The sequence below is a fragment of the Salvelinus fontinalis genome, chromosome 31 (assembly GCF_029448725.1).
Source record: "Salvelinus fontinalis isolate EN_2023a chromosome 31, ASM2944872v1, whole genome shotgun sequence".
NCBI lineage: Eukaryota > Metazoa > Chordata > Actinopteri > Salmoniformes > Salmonidae > Salvelinus > Salvelinus fontinalis.
In genome coordinates, this window is record NC_074695.1 from 14,267,568 (window position 1) to 14,289,022 (window position 21,455).

Consider the following 21,455-nt stretch of genomic DNA (forward strand, 5'->3'; position numbering starts at 1 on the left):
TATCCCACGCCTGATAGCAGCTAGATAGGTTTAATATCCCACTCCTGGTAGCAGCTAGATAGGTTTAATATCCCACGCCTGATAGCAGCTAGATAGGTTTAATATCCCACGCCTGATAGCAGCTAGATAGGTTTAATATCCCACGCCTGGTAGCAGCTAGATAGGTTTAATACCCCACGCCTGATAGCAGCTAGATAGGTTTAATATCCCACGCCTGATAGCAGCTAGATAGGTTTAATATCCCACGCCTGGTAGCAGCTAGATAGGTTTAATACCCCACGCCTGATAGCAGCTAGATAGGTTTAATATCCCACGCCTGGTAGCAGCTAGATAGGTTTAATATCCCACGCCTGGTAGCAGCTAGATAGGTTTAATATCCCACGCCTGGTAGCAGCTAGATAGGTTTAATATCCCACGCCTGATAGCAGCTAGATAGGTTTAATACCCCACGCCTGGTAGCAGCTAGATAGGTTTAATATCCCACTCCTGGTAGCAGCTAGATAGGTTTAATATCCCACGCCTGGTAGCAGCTAGATAGGTTTAATATCCCACGCCTGGTAGCAGCTAGATAGGTTTAATATCCCACGCCTGGTAGCAGCTAGATAGGTTTAATATCCCACGCCTGGTAGCAGCTAGATAGGTTTAATATCCCACGCCTGGTAGCAGCTAGATAGGTTTAATATCCCACGCCTGGTAGCAGCTAGATAGGTTTAATATCCCACGCCTGGTAGCAGCTAGATAGGTTTAATATCCCACGCCTGTTAGCAGCTAGATAGGTTTAATATCCCACGCCTGATAGCAGCTAGATAGGTTTAATATCCCACGCCTGGTAGCAGCTAGATAGGTTTAATATCCCACGCCTGATAGCAGCTAGATAGGTTTAATATCCCACGCCTGATAGCAGCTAGATAGGTTTAATATCCCACTCCTGGTAGCAGCTAGATAGGTTTAATACCCCACGCCTGGTAGCAGCTAGATAGGTTTAATATCCCTCGCATGTTCGTTCAATCTTCCAGTACGCCACATTTATTTGTCCCCTTCATACAGAACACAACCTGCTTCGTCTGTTCATTAGGTTTGGCCTAATCCAGGTGCTATGCAGGGTCCCCAATCAATTTAATAATAACTGCAAACAGCAAAATAACATTATTTTGAAAATAGAGTGTACTCAATCTAGTGTCACGACGCACCCTTTTCTGGGTGAAGATCATAGCCCTCTCTCTCTCTCTCCCACCACAGGTTTATGACGGTCAGAATTACCTGAAACTCTTTGCCCCACTCGGCAAAAATGAAGGTTCAGAATCCCTTTGTTACCCCAGAGAAAGAATGTGCAGTACGGTAACCAGACTGTGCAGTACGGTAACCAGACTGTGCAGTACGGTAACCAGTTGTGCAGTACGGTAACCAGATTGTGCAGTACGGTAACCAGATTGTGCAGTACGGTAACCAGACTGTGCAGTACGGTAACCAGTTGTGCAGTACGGTAACCAGATTGTGCAGTACGGTAACCAGATTGTGCAGTACGGTAACCAGATTGTGCAGTACGGTAACCAGACTGTGCAGTACGGTAACCAGACTGTGCAGTACGGTAACCAGATTGTGCAGTACGGTAACCAGATTGTGCAGTACGGTAACCAGATTGTGCAGTACGGTAACCAGATTGTGCAGTACGGTAACCTCAAAAGACTGAATAATGTAACTATTTCTGTATTCCAACCAGTTGAAATTGTCCGTGGGTACTCAAAGAACAATCATGTTGAATTCCTTACTAATTTGTAATGTAACTACCACAGCTGAACAACATAACTGTTTCTCTGAATGTGTATATTTCCCAGTTACCAGATTTACTTTTGAATGTTTTATAAAATCAATGATGGAGTATGGGACTACTTTTGAAAAGATGAAATGTGATGCTAGCCTTCTAAATGAGAGTATAGTTTTTCATATAGAGTTTCAAAGTTTCAAAGTCAGTGACCACAGAGCACATTTACAAAATGTACATTTAGTCAAGATAACGCCAGGACAGGGTCCCCACGCTGAAATGGCTAAAACTCTAGACCAAAACACGCAGGGTGATGCTGGTGTGTGAAGTGATTCAAACTACAACTCTACCAAAGGACAAGCCCAGAGAATGTGGAGATCATCTCCACGCTGAAATGGTGAAGAAATATACAAACTAAAGACCAATTATTCAGGCTGCAGCTTTTTAAGTACTTTAGTCTAGTAAACGCAACCAGTCGAATGACCGAACAGTACTCTGACGTATCTATTATAACAAGCTACAACTGCCAAAGACTTTGATCTATGGTGGACAAACCAGAGACTTTCTGTCGACAATCTATCCAGCAGACAGACTGGCGAACGCAGAGAGGGACAACAAAGGCCCTCTCTGCGAACGGGTGGGACCAGCCTTTCCTTTGTCTACCAAGCCGTCATATCAACTTAGCCCACTAGGGACTTTTCAGTGTATCATGTCAGTAACCAATGTACAACTATTGTGTGTGTGTGTGTGTTTATGTAATTATGTGATTGATTAGTTGGTAAATAAATAATTAAGCCAATTTGTATATCGCTGATTCATGATTTGTTAGGATTCGTGCAGATATCCAAAGGTTTGCGATGTTTAGGAATGAGACTGACGAGGTAAAAACACATTAATAGAAGACTGTAATCGATAAGATAATAAAATATCTGAAGAGTTATAGTCGGGAAATTGAAACGCTATGAAACATTTTCCCGTGGAACCCCGACTTCCTAGCTAATTACTATTCCGTGATTTGTTTAATTACAGAATAATTACACAGAGAATTGATTTGATAAATATAACAGTCTTCACATTTAATGATAGAATAGACCTGTGTCATAGTCAACGCTGTGTGTGGCCCACAGACTGCTGCCTTCATTGAATTGAGTGGTGGAGTTCGTTTTGCATGGCTGGTGCCTCGGTTGGATGAGGATTTCACTTAAGGACCAATGGAATGGTCTAAAAGGAGAAATCTGCCCACCTGGGGTACCTGGCCATGCAAAACAAACTTCACCATTAATACACTAATCATAATACACATTTCCACACAACTGCTCTGACCCAAACACAACTGTGATGGCTCTGATAACTTTTCACATCGTCTTTCACTGCTTGGTTAGTGGATGCACATTCCGGCTTGATATGGCTCAGTAGTGTGAAAAGCTGTTATACGCTACAGAGATAAGCATTGCCACTTCCTTTGCAAACCTTGGAAGACTTCTAGCACATGTAGGTTATGGACTTGAAGCCACAAAGCACAAAACAGACTATAGACTTAAAAATAACTGTCTTTATTTCTTTATAAACAAAGGCATTAATTATAGTAATAGTTACTCTGCTGTAAAGACTGTTAGATGTCAGTCTTCTATGGGGATTGGCTGAAATAAACAACAGTATCTCTCTCCAGTTGAAATACCACCTCAACAAAGTATAAATATAACTACGCAATTTCCTCATTTCTTTTTGACATCGATTAACATTTTTCTATTTTGCGGCTTTAAGCATGACACGTCAAGCTCCTGTTAAGACATATATTAAAAACACACACGCACAAATGATGAACATGCTGATAATGAAGATTGTTTAAATTCAACAAACCAAAAAAGAAGTCATGAAGATTAAAAAATAAAATATAGAACAGATATTTACATACATTTGAGTTTATTTTGTACCCAAAAATACATATTATTCGTAGTTTACTTAATGCCACGTTGATTGGCACATTCATTGAAAACCCACAGTGGCTCATATCAACTCCATCTGGTTTTAAAGTGTCAATATGGAGTGCAGCATGGTTGAACTAGGCTAGAGTCCTGGGGCTATTCAATGGAGTGCAGCATGGTTGAACTAGACTAGAGTCCTGGGGCTATTCAATGGAGCGCAGCATGGTTCAACTAGGCTAGAGTCCTGGGGCTATTCAATAGAGCGCAGCATGGTTCAACTAGGCTAGAGTCCTGGGGCTATTCAATGGAGCGCAGCATGGTTCAACTAGGCTAGAGTCCTGGGGCTATTCAATGGAGCGCAGCATGGTTCAACTAGGCTAGAGTCCTGGGGCTATTCAATGGAGTGCAGCATGGTTCAACTAGGCTAGAGTCCTGGGGCTATTCAATGGAGCGCAGCATGGTTCAACTAGGCTAGAGTCCTGGGGCTATTCAATGGAGTGCAGCTTGGTTCAACTAGACTAGAGTCCTGGGGCTATTCAATAGAGCGCAGCATGGTTCAACTAGGCTAGAGTCCTGGCGCTATTCAATAGAGCGCAGCTTGGTTCAACTAGGCTAGAGTCCTGGGGCTATTCAATAGAGCGCAGCTTGGTTCAACTAGACTAGAGTCCTGGGGCTATTCAATAGAGCGCAGCATGGTTCAACTAGGCTAGAGTCCTGGGGCTATCACGGTTATTTATTCTGACTCTGTATTTATTCTGGCTGTATCTCAATATTCGAGTGGCTTCCTTCCATTGTGTCCTTCATCTGGACAGTTCTGTTTTGAAAACACAGAACAGTTGAAAGCAATATGGTTGACCCCTACCAGGCCTTCGCTTTCTCCTGTCCAGTTCCTTTACCTCAGTGCAGATCAATGAGATGAGGACGAGAGGAAGCCACAAAAATTGTCTGAATCTGACAGAATTACATCAGTTGGGTATTCAATTAGCTGAATAATGATTTTACGGTTTGTGAGCACTAAATGTGCGGCAGGTAGCGTAGCGGTTAAAACCGTTGGGCCAGTAACTGAAAGGTTGATAGTTCGAATCCCTGAGCGGTCTAGGTGAAAAATCTGTCGATGTGCCCTTGAGCAAGGCACTTAATCCTAATTGCTCTTGTAAGTCGCTCTGGATAAGAGCGTCTGCTAAATGACTAAAACGTAAAAGGTATGAAACATCCTATGGTCTGGCGCTGGTATTGAACAGTTTAATACTTGGGGGAGGGGGAATTAATCTGCAACGTGGTATATTGAAACATTTCTCACAGCTAAAACATTTCCACAAAGTTTATAAGCTCATATCAATGTTGAAGAATAGAATGAATCCCTATGTGCATCCCAAATGGCAACCAATTCAATATATAGTGCACTACTGTTGACCATAACCCTATGGGCCCTGTTCAAAGGAAAGGAACATACCTAGTCAGTTGCACAACTGAATGCATTCAACTGAAATATAGTCTTCCACATTTAGTACTGCAGTATATAGGTAGTATAGTTCAATTTGGGACACATCCTATGTCATATACCAGATCCATTAAAGCAGATCATCAACGGTTTCTGAAGCGCCTGGGAGTCTTGACACCAGTGCTGTGATTGACAGGAAAACGAAGCTAGGGGAGTCTGACACGAACGCTGTGATTGGTAGATTGGCGGAGCGCGAGTGACAGACAAGCATTATTGCACATTTCAGATGATTCACACCATGAAATGATTCCAATCAGAACACATTTCAGATGATTCACACCGTGAAATGATTCCAATCAGAACACATTTCAGATGATTCACACCGTGAAATGATTCCAATCAGAACACATTTCAGATGATTCACACCGTGAAATGATTCCAATCAGAACACATTTCAGATGATTCACACCGTGAAATGATTCCAATCAGAACACATTTCAGATGATTCACACCGTGAAATGATTCCAATCAGAACACATTTCAGATGATTCACACCGTGAAATGATTCCAATCAGAACACATTTCAGATGATTCACACCATGAAATGATTCCAATCAGAACACATTTCAGATGATTCACACCATGAAATGATTCCAATCAGAACACATTTCAGATGATACAGACCATGAAATGATTCCAATCAGAACACATTTTCCAGATGTTTCAATTCAGCATCTAATTTCTTTCGGATATCACAGTGGTGAGCAATAGAATACAGTGGTGAGCAATAGAATACAGTGGTGAGCAATAGAATACAGTGGTGAGCAATAGAATACAGTGGTGAGCAATATTTTCATAATAATAAAACTTCTGAAGGAGGAATACAAAACTAGTTTAAATATAGATTTTATTCCAAATGGCACCCTATTCCCTATATAGTGCCCTGGTCAAAAGTAGAGCACTAAATAGGGAATAGGGTGCCATTTGTGACACAAATATAGACAGAATAATAAAAGAAGCATGACATTTTTCAGAAATGGACCAATAATGGTATTAGTGGTTGTTTTCTGCTTGCCTCTGTTTCTCCCTTGAAAATACACGGTAGTAGACACAATCAGTATTTGTTAACACCGATTTAACAGCCCTTAAAATGTCGCTCTCCTATCTTCCATTGTAGTTATAGCCTGGTCCCATATCTGTTTGGGTTGTACAGCCAACTCCCATGGCCATTGTCATGCCACAGCACCAACAAATCTGTGACCAAACTATTTTTGTAACGTTTCAACGTTGCAACACCTTACGGAGTCAAAATGGTGGGAGAGAGAGCGCGAGCTTAAGAAATATAACTAACAATAGACAAACGTTTGTAGGCACTCTGATAATATTATTCCAAAAGGTCGTCTGATAAGAGGGAACCTCTGTGATAGAGATGTGTGGTGTTGACGGGAGAGGGGCTTGTAGAAGTCACATCGCCCAATCACGATTCCATGTCGTTTCCATCGAAGATGGGTGGCTCAAAATCACATACCGCCTCAAAGGTCAGCCCTGTGAGGAAGGGAGGGAGATAGAAATGTGTTTCGCAGGTGTTTCAGAGCTGTCTGAGGGGTTGTGAGCAGCGCAGAGCAAAATCCAATTATTTTGCAAGATGGACAAAAGGTTTGGTCCGACTTTACTTAAAAGCATTCAGGTATAATGGCCCCGTCTCTAAATGATCTCATAATGGACCCGTCTATAAATGATCTCATAATGGCCCCGTCTATAAATGATCTCATAATGGCCCCGTCTCTAAATGATCTCATAATGGACCCGTCTCTAAATGATCTCATAATGGCCCCGTCTATAAATGATCTCATAATGGCCCCGTCTATAAATGATCTCATAATGGCCCCGTCTATAAATGATCTCATAATGGCCCCGTCTATAAATGATCTCATAATGGCCCCGTCTATAAATGATCTCATAATGGCCCCGTCTATAAATGATCTCATAATGGCCCCGTCTATAAATGATCTCATAATGGCCCCGTCTATAAATGATCTCATAATGGCCCCGTCTATAAATGATCTCATAATGGCCCCGTCTATAAATGATCTCATAATGGCCCCGTCTATAAATGATCTCATAATGGCCCCGTCTATAAATGATCTCATAATGGCCCAGTCTATAAATGATCTCATAATGGCCCAGTCTATAAATGATCTCATAATGGCCCAGTCTATAAATGATCTCATAATGGCCCCGTCTATAAATGATCTCATAATGGACCTGTCTATTCCATTCTACATACGTTTCCATTCTTCGATGTCCAGATCGCGGCTCTCAAAGCTCTGGTCGTAGGGGTCAGCCTCAGGCTCGTCGTCTGGGTCGTGGTACTGGGAGAAGTAGGGGTGGGCCAGAGCCTGGGCAGCCGTGATCCTCTTATCTGTGTCCAGAACCAACATCTTCTCCAGCAGGTCCACAGCTACAAGCAGATAAACATAATCTATACCAACAGGGTCCATATTCAAAGACTCTCAGCGTAGGAGTGCTGTTATAGGATCAGTTGAGCATTTTTCTATCATAAATTGATAAAGATTGTATGGACAGGGGGAACCTAAATAAGCACCTACTCTAAGATGATTTTTGAAAATGGCTGCAAAAGGCCATCTTATGACTCCTTCCTCTCATTAGCATCACAAATTATAACATCTTGGGGTCTGATTTTGAGTATAAAATGATTCCAACACTACCTTGTGGGTTGGCTCCAATGAACACGTCAGAAAAATTCCTCTTGGGCATCTGAGGCAAGGAGTTGATGTAGTTCCTTGCCTGTAAACCAATGGGAGTACAGAGATCAGAGGTCAAAGGCCAATAGAACACAAACAAGGCTGGCATCCAAAACAGCACTGTATTATCTACATAATGCCCTGTTTGACCAGGTCCCATAGGGCTCTGTATAGGCACTATGTAGAAAATAGGGTGCCATTTGGAATACACATCAAAGCCACAAAATGACCACTTTTGGGGTCATAGGGTTGGTTTCTCCGACCCAGATTAAGGCTACTTATTCTGGGCAACAACAACAACAACAAATCTTTATCTGGGACTGGGAAAGCGGCCACTAACTTTGTATTCAGAGAGTAAAGATTATGATTAGCACTAATTAGTCCCATATTAGACAAGGACTTGTCCCAAACCACATTCCCCATGTCCCCAATTGTGACTGTGCACTATAAAGGGAATAGGGTGCCATTTGGGATCCCTCATCAGGAGAAATGTGACTAGATTTACTCGTAACCATATTGTCCCAGTCACTTGATCATGTGCAGCATTGGCAAGAATTGGATTAATTATCAGCACTGCTAAGAGAGGGTTTCATTGCAGATTTGGTGAATGTGCAGAGAGAGAAAGCAGAAGGAGAAGAACCAGTATTATAACTGAGTATTGTTTATTTATTTGGTTGCAGTACTTATAATCTAGCACCATGTAATATAGCTACCATCTACTCAATCAGTTCACACTTCAAGAAGAGGAACTGCAATATTGTGAATTTCAGTTCCTACTTTCCTTACCACACTGTTGTCAGAGGAGGAAGTGTTTCAATTCAAACAAATTCTGGGTTCAGGCAATGTGCCATAGTTTGTTAGTGTGCAATTCTAGACATATTAATACTTTATCCGGCTTCATAATGCTTTACAACACTGCTATGGCAAACCAAACATTAGAAGGCAAGAGAGTAGTTGCTGCTTGACTTGCATTGACGTACAGCAAGCATCAGACGCCACTCAGTGGTTATAGTAGAGCGCTGTGGGTAGTAGAACATAGAAACCTACAGTCGAAAAAAGCAGCAACGTCAAAATGCTACATGTATGTTCGTCTACTTCCTCTTTATGTGGGAGCAAATATCCTCTAAAGAGGTTGTAATAGTGTAGCACTGGGTATGTGGCAGTGCTCTGGGCTAGATGTAACGGCGGTGACACTGCTCTGGGCTAGGTATAACAGCAGTGGCACTGCTCTGGGCTAGATGTAACGGCGGTGTGGCACCGCTCTGGGCTAGATGTAACGGCGGTGGCACTGCTCTGGGCTAGATGTAACGGCGGTGACAGTGCTCTGGGCTAGGTATAACAGCAGTGGCACTGTTCTGGGCTAGATGTAACGGCGGTGTGGCACTGCTCTGGGCTAGATGTAACGGCGGTGTGGCACTGCTCTGGGCTAGGTGTAACAGAGGTGGTATCGCTCTGGGCTAGATGTAACGGCGGTGTGGCACTGCTCTGGGCTAGATGTAACGGCGGTGGCACTGCTCTGGGCTAGATGTAACGGCGGTGTGGCACTGCTCTGGGCTAGATGTAACGGCGGTGTGGCACTGCTCTGGGCTAGATGTAACGGCGGTGTGGCACTGCTCTGGGCTAGATGTAACGGCGGTGTGGCACTGCTCTGGGCTAGATGTGTGGCACTAGATGTAACGGCGGTGGCACTGCTCTGGGCTAGATGTAACGGCGGTGTGGCACCGCTCTGGGCTAGATGTAACGGCGGTGTGGCACCGCTCTGGGCTAGATGTAACGGCGGTGTGGCACCGCTCTGGGCTAGATGTAACGGCGGTGGCAGTGCTCTGGGCTAGATGTAACGGCGGTGGCAGTGCTCTGGGCTAGATGTAACGGCGGTGGCAGTGCTCTGGGCTAGATGTAACGGCGGTGGCAGTGCTCTGGGCTAGATGTAACGGCGGTGGCAGTGCTCTGGGCTAGATGTAACGGCGGTGGCAGTGCTCTGGGCTAGATGTAACGGCGGTGGCAGTGCTCTGGGCTAGATGTAACGGCGGTGGCAGTGCTCTGGGCTAGATGTAACGGCGGTGGCAGTGCTCTGGGCTAGATGTGACGGCAGTGCTCTGGGATAGGTGTAACGGCGGTGGTTTGGGCTAACCAGGGTTGGGGTGAATTTGGTCAACTCAGGAAGTAAAAATGCAATTTTCAGTTTACTTCCTGAATTGACTTGGAATTTACCCCAACCCTGGGGCTAACAGTCTTGTGGCACGCAGGTTCGAGGACTTGGTTTCAAATCCTTGCTTGGCGCCATATAGAATGCATTGAATTTAGTAATTTGGTCCTGCTCACCTCGTGGCTTGGCATCCTGCTTATTAGAGAGGCTGGGGGCGTTCCTGTCAGACGCATTATCTGTTGAAGCTGGTTTATATCTATCAGGTACGGGTCAAGGGGTATCAGCAGACAGCAGTATAGCAGAGACGGTAAGTTGACAAGCAGCTAGTCAGTGGGAGACCTGATGACTCGCGTTAGCTCCTCGAGCTTATACCTGGCTTTCTGGCCTTGGCTTTAGCTCAGCGGACTAACAGTCTTCTTTATGAATTTTATGGTAAGGCTCAACTCCTAAGACGCTCTGCAAAAAAAGGGAATAGTCCCATCTTTGGAGGGAAAGGTAAGAAAAGAGAGGGTGAGATTGTAAGGTGTGTGTAAGGCAGACTGGTAGCATGCTTGAGGTAATGGTAGAGAAGAGAAAGTTCAATTAGTCAGGAGAAAGTCAAGTTAATAAATCACAGCAGTGAAACCCAAGCTTTGAACATAGATAGAAGCATGGCTCTATGCTGACCCTTTTTAGTAAAAAAAATAATGTAGGCACAGAAATTTAGGAGCACACAGAAAAATATTTTAGGTAATAAAGCTAGAATTTGTAAATTTAAATTCCAGGTCGCACAGCAAAATATTTAGCAAAATATATGCAAGTAAAATGGTCACACTGTAGAGCCCTGAGAAATGTATGTTAATTTATCCAAGTGAAGAATTAGTTTTCAAATCAAAACAGGTATTGCATTTGACCCCATCTCACAAACAGAGATTTAAGAGGATGTAAACATGTAAAATAGTTGTTGCTGAAGAGTATAACACACTTCACAAATTGATGCAAAAACAAATAATTACCGGGCCCTTTAGCAATTTAAGCAAGCAGAGACCTTACAGCATAATAACTATGTGTACAACTCACAGACAAAGAGGAGATTTTCATCAAGAGCTCAGGCCCTGGCGTCCCAACGAGCATCATTATTAGCTTCAACTGATCAATGTCTAACAGGTACCGTGTGTAAAGGAACAACAGGAGCTGGCAGGGAGAGGAACCAGCAAGAACAGTATTTGTTGTCTTTAAAATAACTGAGCTGTACTTGATTGAGCTTGCCTGGCACAATGGAACCAAGAACAATGACAAATGCAGTCCGGGACATTGATTTGTCAGAGTTTCACACTGACTATAACATATATTATAAACTGGGTGGTTCAAGCCCTGAATGATGATTGTCTGACAGCCATGGTATATCAGACCGTATACCACGGGCGTGACAAAACATTTATTTTTACTGCTCAAATTAGGTTGGTAACAGGTTTATAATAGCAATAAGGCACCTCGGGGGGGTTGTGATATGTGGACAATATACCACGGCTAAGGGCTGTGTCCAGGCACTCCGCGTTGCATCGTGCGTAAGAACATCGTTTAGCCGTGGTATATTGGCCATATACCACACCCCCCCGGGCCTTATTGCTATTATAAATGAAGTGTAACATACTTGTACAAACTATATCAGAATAGCTACTCTGAATGGTTGAAAATCAACATGACCTCCTATATTGTATCTATGTTTTGCGCAATCATGTGACATACTTGGATTTGAACCTTTATTCAAATCTTGCTATGATGACACATGATTGCGCAAAACACAGGGTCCCAATTGGAATTGCTAGGTGTCATCATGCTGGATAAGAACTATGGAATGTAATGGGTAAACACACTGCAGAGGATGCATCTTTAAATGCCTCGTTAGCATCTCTGAAAACACTGACAGGCAAGGAAATACAAAGATTAGTGCCAGAGTCATTCAGCAGATCCATAGATTAAAACATTCTCATTCAGTCCAGCAGACTATTAGACATGTGTTACAGAAGAGGTGGCACTGTGCATGTGACAGACGAAGGAAGAAGGCTAGGAAACCTGATAAAACAGAGTTTTAGAGACCACATGTGGAGAGGTAGAAATTAGTGTGGCTACAGAAACTGACAAAGTATGACATCTTCTACAGTGTAATTCAGCCTCATGGCATGCTGTAGAGAGAGACAACAGAGCTGATCGCAAGAGAACAAACATAGATGGCACCATAGTGGGGTTAGTTGAAAAAAAAAACACCATAGTGGGGTTAGTTGAAGAAAAAACCCACCATAGTGGGGTTAGTTGGGGAAAAAACCCACCATAGTGGGGTTAGTTGGGGAAAAACCCACCATAGTGGGGTTAGTTGGGGAAAAAACCCACCATAGTGGGGTTAGTTGGGGAAAAACCCACCATAGTGGGGTTAGTTGGGGAAAAACCCACCATAGTGGGGTTAGTTGGGGAAAAACCCACCATAGTGGGGTTAGTTGGGGAAAAACCCACCATAGTGGGGTTAGTTGAGAAAAAAAAAAGTTGAAGTAGTTGAAGGGGGAAAAAACCACCATAGTGGGGTTAGTTGGGGAAAAAACCACCATAGTGGGGTTAGTTGAGAAAAAAAAAAGTTGAAGTAGTTGAAGGGGGGAAAAACCACCATAGTGGGGTTAGTTGAGAAAAAAAAAAGTTGAAGTAGTTGAAGGGGGAAAAAACCACCATAGTGGGGTTAGTTGAAGAAAAAACCCACCATAGTGGGGTTAGTTGGGGAAAAAACCCACCATAGTGGGGTTAGTTGGGGAAAAAACCCACCATAGTGGGGTTAGTTGGGGAAAAAACCACCATAGTGGGGTTAGTGGGAGAAAAAAACCACCATAGTGGGGTTAGTGGGAGAAAAAAAACACCATAGCGGGGTTACTGGGAGAAAAAAACCACCATAGCGGGGTTAGTGGGAGAAAAAAACCACCATAGCGGGGTTAGTGGGAGAAAAAACCCACCATAGCGGGGTTAGTGGGATAAAAAAAACACCATAGCGGGGTTAGTTGAAGAAAAAACCACCATAGCGGGGTTAGTTGAAGAAAAAACCACCATAGCGGGGTTAGTTGAAGAAGAAAACACCATAGCGGGGTTAGTTGAAGAAAAAAAACCACCATAGCGGGGTTAGTTGAAGAAAAAACCACCATAGCGGGGTTAGTTGAAGAAGAAAACACCATAGCGGGGTTAGTTGAAGAAGAAAACACCATAGCGGAGTTAGTTGAAGAAAAAAACCCACCATAGCGGGGTTAGTTGAAGAAAAAAAAACACCATAGCGGAGTTAGTTGAAGAAAAAACATAGCGGGGTTAGTTGAAGAAAAACACCATAGCGGAGTTAGTTGAAGAAAAACACCATAGTGGAGTTAGTTGAAGAAAAACACCATAGTGGAGTTAGTTGAAGAAAAAAACACCATAGTGGAGTTAGTTGAAGAAGAAAAACACCATAGTGGAGTTAGTTGAAGAAGAAAAACACCATAGTGGAGTTAGTTGAAGAAAAAAACACCATAGTGGAGTTAGTTGAAGAAAAAAACACCATAGTGGAGTTAGTTGAAGAAAAAAACACCATAGTGGAGTTAGTTGAAGAAAAAAACACCATAGTGGAGTTAGTTGAAGAAAAAAACACCATAGTGGAGTTAGTTGAAGAAAAAAACACCATAGTGGAGTTAGTTGAAGAAAAAAACACCATAGTGGAGTTAGTTGAAGAAAAAAACACCATAGTGGAGTTAGTTGAAGAAAAAAACACCATAGTGGAGTTAGTTGAAGAAAAAAACACCATAGTGGAGTTAGTTGAAGAAAAAAACACCATAGTGGAGTTAGTTGAAGAAAAAAACACCATAGTGGAGTTAGTTGAAGAAAAAAACACCATAGTGGAGTTAGTTGAAGAAAACACCATAGTGGAGTTAGTTGAAGAAAACACCATAGTGGAGTTAGTTGAAGAAAACACCATAGTGGAGTTAGTTGAAGAAAACACCATAGCGGGTTTAGTTGAAGAGGTTCGTTTTGCAGAGCAGCAGGTTAGGAACATAGAAGAACATTACCTTAGAACACATTATTTTAGGTCACATGTTCTGGACCTGCAAAAAGCTGTTACCATCACATCAATCAATCACCAGCCGGAGGATTCTGTATGTACACCGGTCTTATCCAATAAGGACATAGTGTGGGAATCTCACCACCAACCACTCGAAGGTTAGTCACGGAAACAGAGTGGTTTAATGGGTAGGCCAGGCATACTCACAAAGTAGAGGGCATTTCAGCTCCGGTACTCATATCAGACCAATAGTAGGTTAGGGCAATGAAAGGATACGGTCAGTACCGGGAAACAGCGTTCTGCCAGTGAGGAGTTCAGCCATGATACATCCCACAGACCAAATGTCCACTGTAACAAAGAGGAAATCATTATGGCCGTCTGTGTAACATAGATGAACAACAAACGTCTACTGTAAGAGGAATAACAAATGTCTACTGTTCCATATAGAGGAATAACACATCTGTTACATATAGAGGAATAACAAATATATACTGTTACATATAGTGGAATAACACATATATACTGTTACATATAGAGGAATAACACATATCTACTGTTACATATAGAGGAATAACAAATATCTACTGTTACATATAGAGGAATAACAAATATCTACTGTTACATATAGAGGAATAACACATATCTACTGTTACATATAGAGGAATAACACATATCTACTGTTACATATAGAGGAATAACACATCTCCTGTTGCATATAGAGGAATAACACATCTGTTACATATAGTGGAATAACACATATCTACTGTTACATATAGTGGAATAACAAATATATACTGTTACATATAGAGGAATAACACATATCTACTGTTACATATAGAGGAATAACAAATATCTACTGTTACATATAGAGGAATAACAAATATCTACTGTTACATATAGAGGAATAACAAATATCTACTGTTGCATATAGAGGAATAACACATATCTACTGTTACATATAGAGGAATAACAAATATCTAGTGTTACATATAGAGGAATAACAAATATCTAGTGTTACATAGAGGAATAACAAATATCTCCTGTTACATGTAGAGGAATAACACATCTCCTGTTACATAGAGGAATAACACATATATACTGTTACATATAGAGGAATAACACATCTACTGTTACATATAGAGGAATAACAAATATATACTGTTACATATAGAGGAATAACACATCTACTGTTACATAGAGGAATAACACATCTACTGTTACATAGAGGAATAACACATCTACTGTTACATATAGAGGAATAACACATATCTACTGTTACATATAGTGGAAAAACTAATATCTACTGTTACATATAGAGGAATAACAAATATATACTGTTACATAGAGGAATAACAAATATATACTGTTACATAGAGGAATAACAAATATATACTGTTACATATAGAGGAATAACAAATATCTACTGTTACAGATAGTGGAATAACAAATATATACTGTTACAGATAGTGGAATAACAAATATCTACTGTTACATAGTGGAATAACACATGTATACTGTTACATAGTGGAATAACAAATATATACTGTTACATATAGAGGAATAACACATATACTGTTACATAGTGGAATAACACATATATACTGTTACATAGTGGAATAACACATATATACTGTTACATAGTGGAATAACACATATATACTGTTACATAGTGGAATAACAAATATCTACTGTGACAGAGGAATAACACATGTAAACTGTTACATATAGTGGAATAACACATGTCTACTGTTACATATAGTGGAATAACAAATACCTACTGTTAAATAGAGGAATAACACATATACTGTTACATAGAGGAATAACACATCTACTGTTACACATAGAGGAATAACACATCTACTGTTACACATAGAGGAATAACACATCTACTGTTACACATAGAGGAATAACACATCTACTGTTACACATAGGGTGGAAAACATTGTTCAGCATGTCCATTTAGTGTCCTGCTATTATGACATCCACATGGCAAGAACATCGCCCCAAGATCACAAGTACATCAACAATGTGTAGCCTAAACGTATAGCTCGTATACATGTCTACAGTGAGCAGATGCAGGCTGTGTAAACCACTCAGAGCTCCAACTACTGTCTCTGTCATGATGTAATACATCAGATCTCTAGCTACTGTCTCTGTCATGATGTAATACATCAGATCTCTAGCTACTGTCTCTGTCATGATGTAATGCATCAGATCTCTAGCTACTGTCTCTGTCATGATGTAATACATCAGATCTCTAGCTACTGTCTCTGTCATGATGTAATACATCAGATCTCTAGCTACTGTCTCTGTCATGATGTAATACATCAGATCTCTAGCTACTGTCTCTGTCATGATGTAATACATCAGTTCTCTAGCTACTGCCTCTGTGATGATGTAATACATCAGTTCTCTAGCTACTGCCTCTGTCATGATGTAATACATCAGATCTCTAGCTACTGTCTCTGTGATGATGTAATACATCAGTTCTCTAGCTACTGCCTCTGTGATGATGTAATACATCAGTTCTCTAGCTACTGCCTCTGTCATGATGTAATGCATCAGATCTCTAGCTACTGTCATGATGTAATACATCAGATCTCTAGCTACTGTCTCTGTCATGATGTAATACATCAGTTCTCTAGCTACTGCCTCTGTGATGATGTAATACATCAGTTCTCTAGCTACTGCCTCTGTCATGATGTAATGCATCAGATCTCTAGCTACTGTCATGATGTAATGCATCAGATCTCTAGCTACTGTCATGATGTAATGCATCAGATCTCTAGCTACTGTCATGATGTAATACATCAGATCTCTAGCTACTGTCTCTGTCATGATGTAATACATCAGATCTCTAGCTACTGTCTCTGTCATGATGTAATACATCAGATCTCTAGCTACTGTCTCTGTCATGATGTAATACATCAGATCTCTAGCTACTGTCTCTGTCATGATGTAATACATCAGATCTCTAGCTACTGCCTCTGTCATGATGTAATACATCAGATCTCTAGCTACTGTCTCTGTCATGATGTAATACATCAGATCTCTAGCTACTGTCTCTGTCATGATGTAATACATCAGATCTCTAGCTACTGTCTCTGTCATGATGTAATACATCAGATCTCTAGCTACTGTCTCTGTCATGATGTAATACATCAGATCTCTAGCTACTGTCTCTGTCATGATGTAATACATCAGATCTCTAGCTACTGTCTCTGTCATGATGTAATACATCAGATCTCTAGCTACTGTCTCTGTCATGATGTAATACATCAGATCTCTAGCTACTGCCTCTGTGATGATGTAATGCATCAGATCTCTAGCTACTGTCTCTGTCATGATGTAATACATCGGTTCTCTAGCTACTGTCATGATGTAATACATCAGATCTCTAGCTACTGCCTCTGTCATGATGTAATGCATCAGATCTCTAGCTACTGCCTCTGTCATGATGTAATGCATCAGATCTCTAGCTACTGCCTCTGTCATGATGTAATACATCAGATCTCTAGCTACTGTACCTGTCATGTTGTAATACATCAGTTCTCTCGCTACTGTCTCTGTGATGATGTAATACATCAGATCTCTCGCTACTGTCTCTGTCATGATGTAATACATCAGATCTCTCGCTACTGTCTCTGTCATGATGTAATACATCAGATCTCTCGCTACTGTCTCTGTCATGATGTAATACATCAGATCTCTCGCTACTGTCTCTGTCATGATGTAATACATCAGATCTCTCGCTACTGTCTCTGTCATGTTGTAATACATCAGATCTCTCGCTACTGTCTCTGTCATGATGTAATACATCAGATCTCTAGCTACTGTCTCTGTCATGATGTAATACATCAGATCTCTAGCTACTGTCTCTGTCATGATGTAATACATCAGATCACTAGCTACTGTCTCTGTGATGATGTAATACATCAGATCTCTAGCTACTGTCTCTGTGATGATGTAATACATCAGTTCTCTAGCTACTGTCATGATGTAATGCATCAGATCTCTAGCTACTGTCATGATGTAATACATCAGATCTCTAGCTACTGTCTCTGTCATGATGTAATACATCAGATCTCTAGCTACTGTCTCTGTCATGATGTAATACATCAGATCTCTAGCTACTGTCTCTGTCATTATGTAATACATCAGATCTCTAGCTACTGTCTCTGTGATGATGTAATACATCAGATCTCTAGCTACTGTCTCTGTCATGATGTAATACATCAGATCTCTAGCTACTGTACCTGTCATGTTGTAATACATCAGATCTCTAGCTACTGTCTCTGTCATGATGTAATACATCAGATCTCTAGCTACTGCCTCTGTCATGATGTAATACATCAGATCTCTAGCTACTGTCTCTGTCATGATGTAATACATCAGGTCTCTAGCTACTGTCTCTGTGATGATGTAATACATCAGATCTCTAGCTACTGTCTCTGTCATGATGTAATACATCGGTTCTCTAGCTACTGTCATGATGTAATACATCAGATCTCTAGCTACTGTCTCTGTGATGATGTAATACATCAGATCTCTAGCTACTGTCTCTGTCATGATGTAATACATCAGATCTCTAGCTACTGTACCTGTCATGTTATAATACATCAGATCTCTAGCTACTGTCTCTGTCATGATGTAATACATCAGATCTCTAGCTACTGTCTCTGTCATGATGTAATACATCAGATCTCTAGCTACTGTCTCTGTCATGATGTAATACATCAGATCTCTAGCTACTGTCTCTGTCATGATGTAATACATCGGTTCTCTAGCTACTGTCATGATGTAATACATCAGATCTCTAGCTACTGTCTCTGTGATGATGTAATACATCAGATCTCTAGCTACTGTCTCTGTGATGATGTAATACATCAGATCTCTTGCTACTGCCTCTGTGATGATGTAATACATCAGATCTCTAGCTACTGTCTCTGTCATGTTGTAATACATCAGATCTCTAGCTACTGTACCTGTCATGATGTAATACATCAGATCTCTAGCTACTGCCTCTGTGATGATGTAATACATCAGATCTCTAGCTACTGTACCTGTCATGTTGTAATGCATCCAGTTGAGCATGATCTCTGGGGCCCTGTACCAGCGAGTGGCAACGTAACCAGTCATCTCATCGTCTGTGTGCCGCGCCAGCCCAAAGTCCAGAATCTGAGGAGGACAGACAGAACCAAACAATGTGGTTCTTCAAGATAGTCAGATAGTGAACAGAAAAGTCACACCCTGTTCTCTCCTTGCAGTGAACTTTTAATAGTACCATTTCATAAAGGTGTGCTTGGTTTCCCCCTCAGGCAGACTGTCTGATATTCTTGTCCAGACTGTTCAGGATGAACAAAGTTTGAATGAGTGGGCCAATAATAAACACCTTACCTTCAGCTCACAGTCCTCATTCACAGCCACGTTGCTGGGTTTCAGGTCCTGAAGAGCGATGGGAGACAAGACATTATTAGCATTTCTATATTATTACAGACTACCTACATGAGGCCAGATCTGAATGGGCTCTCTCAATTGGGTCTAGATTCTCTCAAACCAAACCCCCACTATCTGTAGAAGTGCTCCTACAAAACTTCTACAGTACTTCTGCAAGACTAACTCAATCTCGAACCAATCAGATCAGTTCTTTCAAAACAGCAGAATTGAATCATTGACTCGGTCACAGTACAAAACTGGGGTACTGTTTATGGTTTCACTTCCTCTGTGGTTTATAGTGTTTGAATAAGGAGCGAGCCTGGGCCTGAACCTGCCATGTGGAAGTGAACCAAAGAGTCATAAACTAAGACAAGAAACAGGGTTGTCATCTGGGAAGGGCTTTTTCACTGTGGGCTGAGTCAAACAGGAGAGGAAACTTACTCTGTGAATGATATCTGCTGAGTGGATATACTGAGGAGAGAGAGGTGAAGGAGAGCAAAGGCATTACATTAAATCAACATCATGAATCATAAGTTTGTAGTTTTTAGGTACATCACAGATGGCAAAAATTACAAAATTATGACTTCCTTTCTATCAGTTTTGCCTGCGGGGAATGTACACAACACTGGTCAACAACTGCGAATGGCAGTTAGTTGAAGAATGTTTAAAATCTCCACGCATGTTGTTTCACCTTTAACCCCCAGAGTATCTGGTAGATGAGGAACTGTCTGTCTGTCTGTGTGTGTGTGTATGTGTATGTGTGTTTCACCTTTAACCCCCGGAGGATCTGGTATATGAGGAACTGTCTGTCTGTGTGTGTATGTGTGTTTCACCTTTAACCCCCGGAGGATTTGGTATATGAAGAACTGTCTGTGTGTGTATGTGTGTTTCACCTTTAACCCCCGGAGGATCTGGTATATGAGGAACTGTCTGTCTGTGTGTGTGTGTTTCACCTTTAACCCCCGGAGGATCTGGTATGTGAGGAACTGCCTGTCTGTGTGTGGGTGTATGTGTGTTTCACCTTTAACCCCCGGAGGATCTGGTATATGAGGAACTGTCTGTCTGTGTATGTGTGTTTCACCTTTAACCCCCGGAGGATCTGGTATATGAGGAACTGCACATGGTCATCTGTCAGCTTCTGACACTTGATTATGTTGTTGAGGTCTGCCCCCATCAGGTGGGTCACCAGGTACCTGCCAATCACAACCAGACATAGGCTCAAAGTAAACACCTCCCCTGTATTAACAAAGATGTTTTAGTATGAAGATATGTAGAAATTGCTTCTCCAATAGAAATCCTCGATCACGTGTGTCGGCGATGTCATGGCGACGTTGGCCAACTAAGCTCATGCGCAAAACCACGTGATCTGGCCTAACAGTCGACTCACCCCGAACGGCGCAGGCCTTCAAAATAAAAGGCACTTCTTCGATTTAAAGTTGTTTCTGACGAAAATGACAACGCATCAGTTTGTCACTTTTATGAGGTTGGAGTTATAACATGTTGGCTACTGAAGACATTATAACACGTTGAGCTACTGAAGACATTATAACATGTTGAGCTACTGAAGACATTATAACATGTTGAGCTACTGAAGACATTATAACATGTTAAGCTACTGAAGACATTATAACATGTTGAGCTACTGAAGACATTATAACATGTTCAGCTACTGAAGACATTATAACACGTTGAGCTACTGAAGACATTATAACACGTTGAGCTACTGAAGACATTATAACATGTTGAGCTACTGAAGACATTATAACACGTTGAGCTACTGAAGACATTATAACACGTTGAGCTACTGAAGACATTATAACATGTTGAGCTACTGAAGACATGATAACATGTTGGGCTACTGAAGACATTATAACATGTTGAGCTACTGAAGACATTATAACATGTTCAGCTACTGAAGACATTATAGCATGTTGGGCT

At 41.4% G+C, this 21,455-nt stretch overlaps 2 protein-coding genes and 1 long non-coding RNA gene across 4 annotated transcripts in view; 2 read left to right on the forward strand and 1 right to left on the reverse strand.

Annotated features, from left to right (window-relative positions):
- LOC129829603 (protein FAM107B-like) overlaps positions 1-21,455 on the forward strand; it is an 89,494-nt gene that overhangs the window by 13,633 nt on the left and 54,406 nt on the right. The gene's annotated exons all lie outside the window — the stretch shown is intronic.
- LOC129829606 (uncharacterized) lies at positions 186-2,561 on the forward strand. The gene is made up of 2 exons (XR_008755418.1): positions 186-504; positions 913-2,561. It is a non-coding gene; the product is annotated as an uncharacterized LOC129829606 (long non-coding RNA).
- Positions 3,300-21,455, reverse strand: part of LOC129829604 (mitogen-activated protein kinase 14A-like) — a 31,564-nt gene continuing 13,408 nt past the window's right edge. Inside the window, exons 4-12 of one of the 2 annotated variants that reach the window (XM_055891394.1) lie at positions 20,599-20,710; positions 19,959-19,988; positions 19,479-19,526; positions 19,145-19,259; positions 14,358-14,429; positions 10,216-10,295; positions 7,858-7,936; positions 7,416-7,589; positions 3,300-6,673 (exon numbers count right to left, since the gene is read on the reverse strand). In XM_055891394.1, coding sequence (XP_055747369.1) covers positions 6,606-6,673; positions 7,416-7,589; positions 7,858-7,936; positions 10,216-10,295; positions 14,358-14,429; positions 19,145-19,259; positions 19,479-19,526; positions 19,959-19,988; positions 20,599-20,710 — 778 coding nt within the window. In that variant the 3' untranslated portion in view covers positions 3,300-6,605. Of the gene's footprint in view, positions 6,674-7,415; positions 7,590-7,857; positions 7,937-10,215; positions 10,296-11,098; positions 11,179-14,357; positions 14,430-19,144; positions 19,260-19,478; positions 19,527-19,958; positions 19,989-20,598; positions 20,711-21,455 lie in introns of both variants that reach the window. The other variant, XM_055891391.1, reaches the window with a different exon arrangement.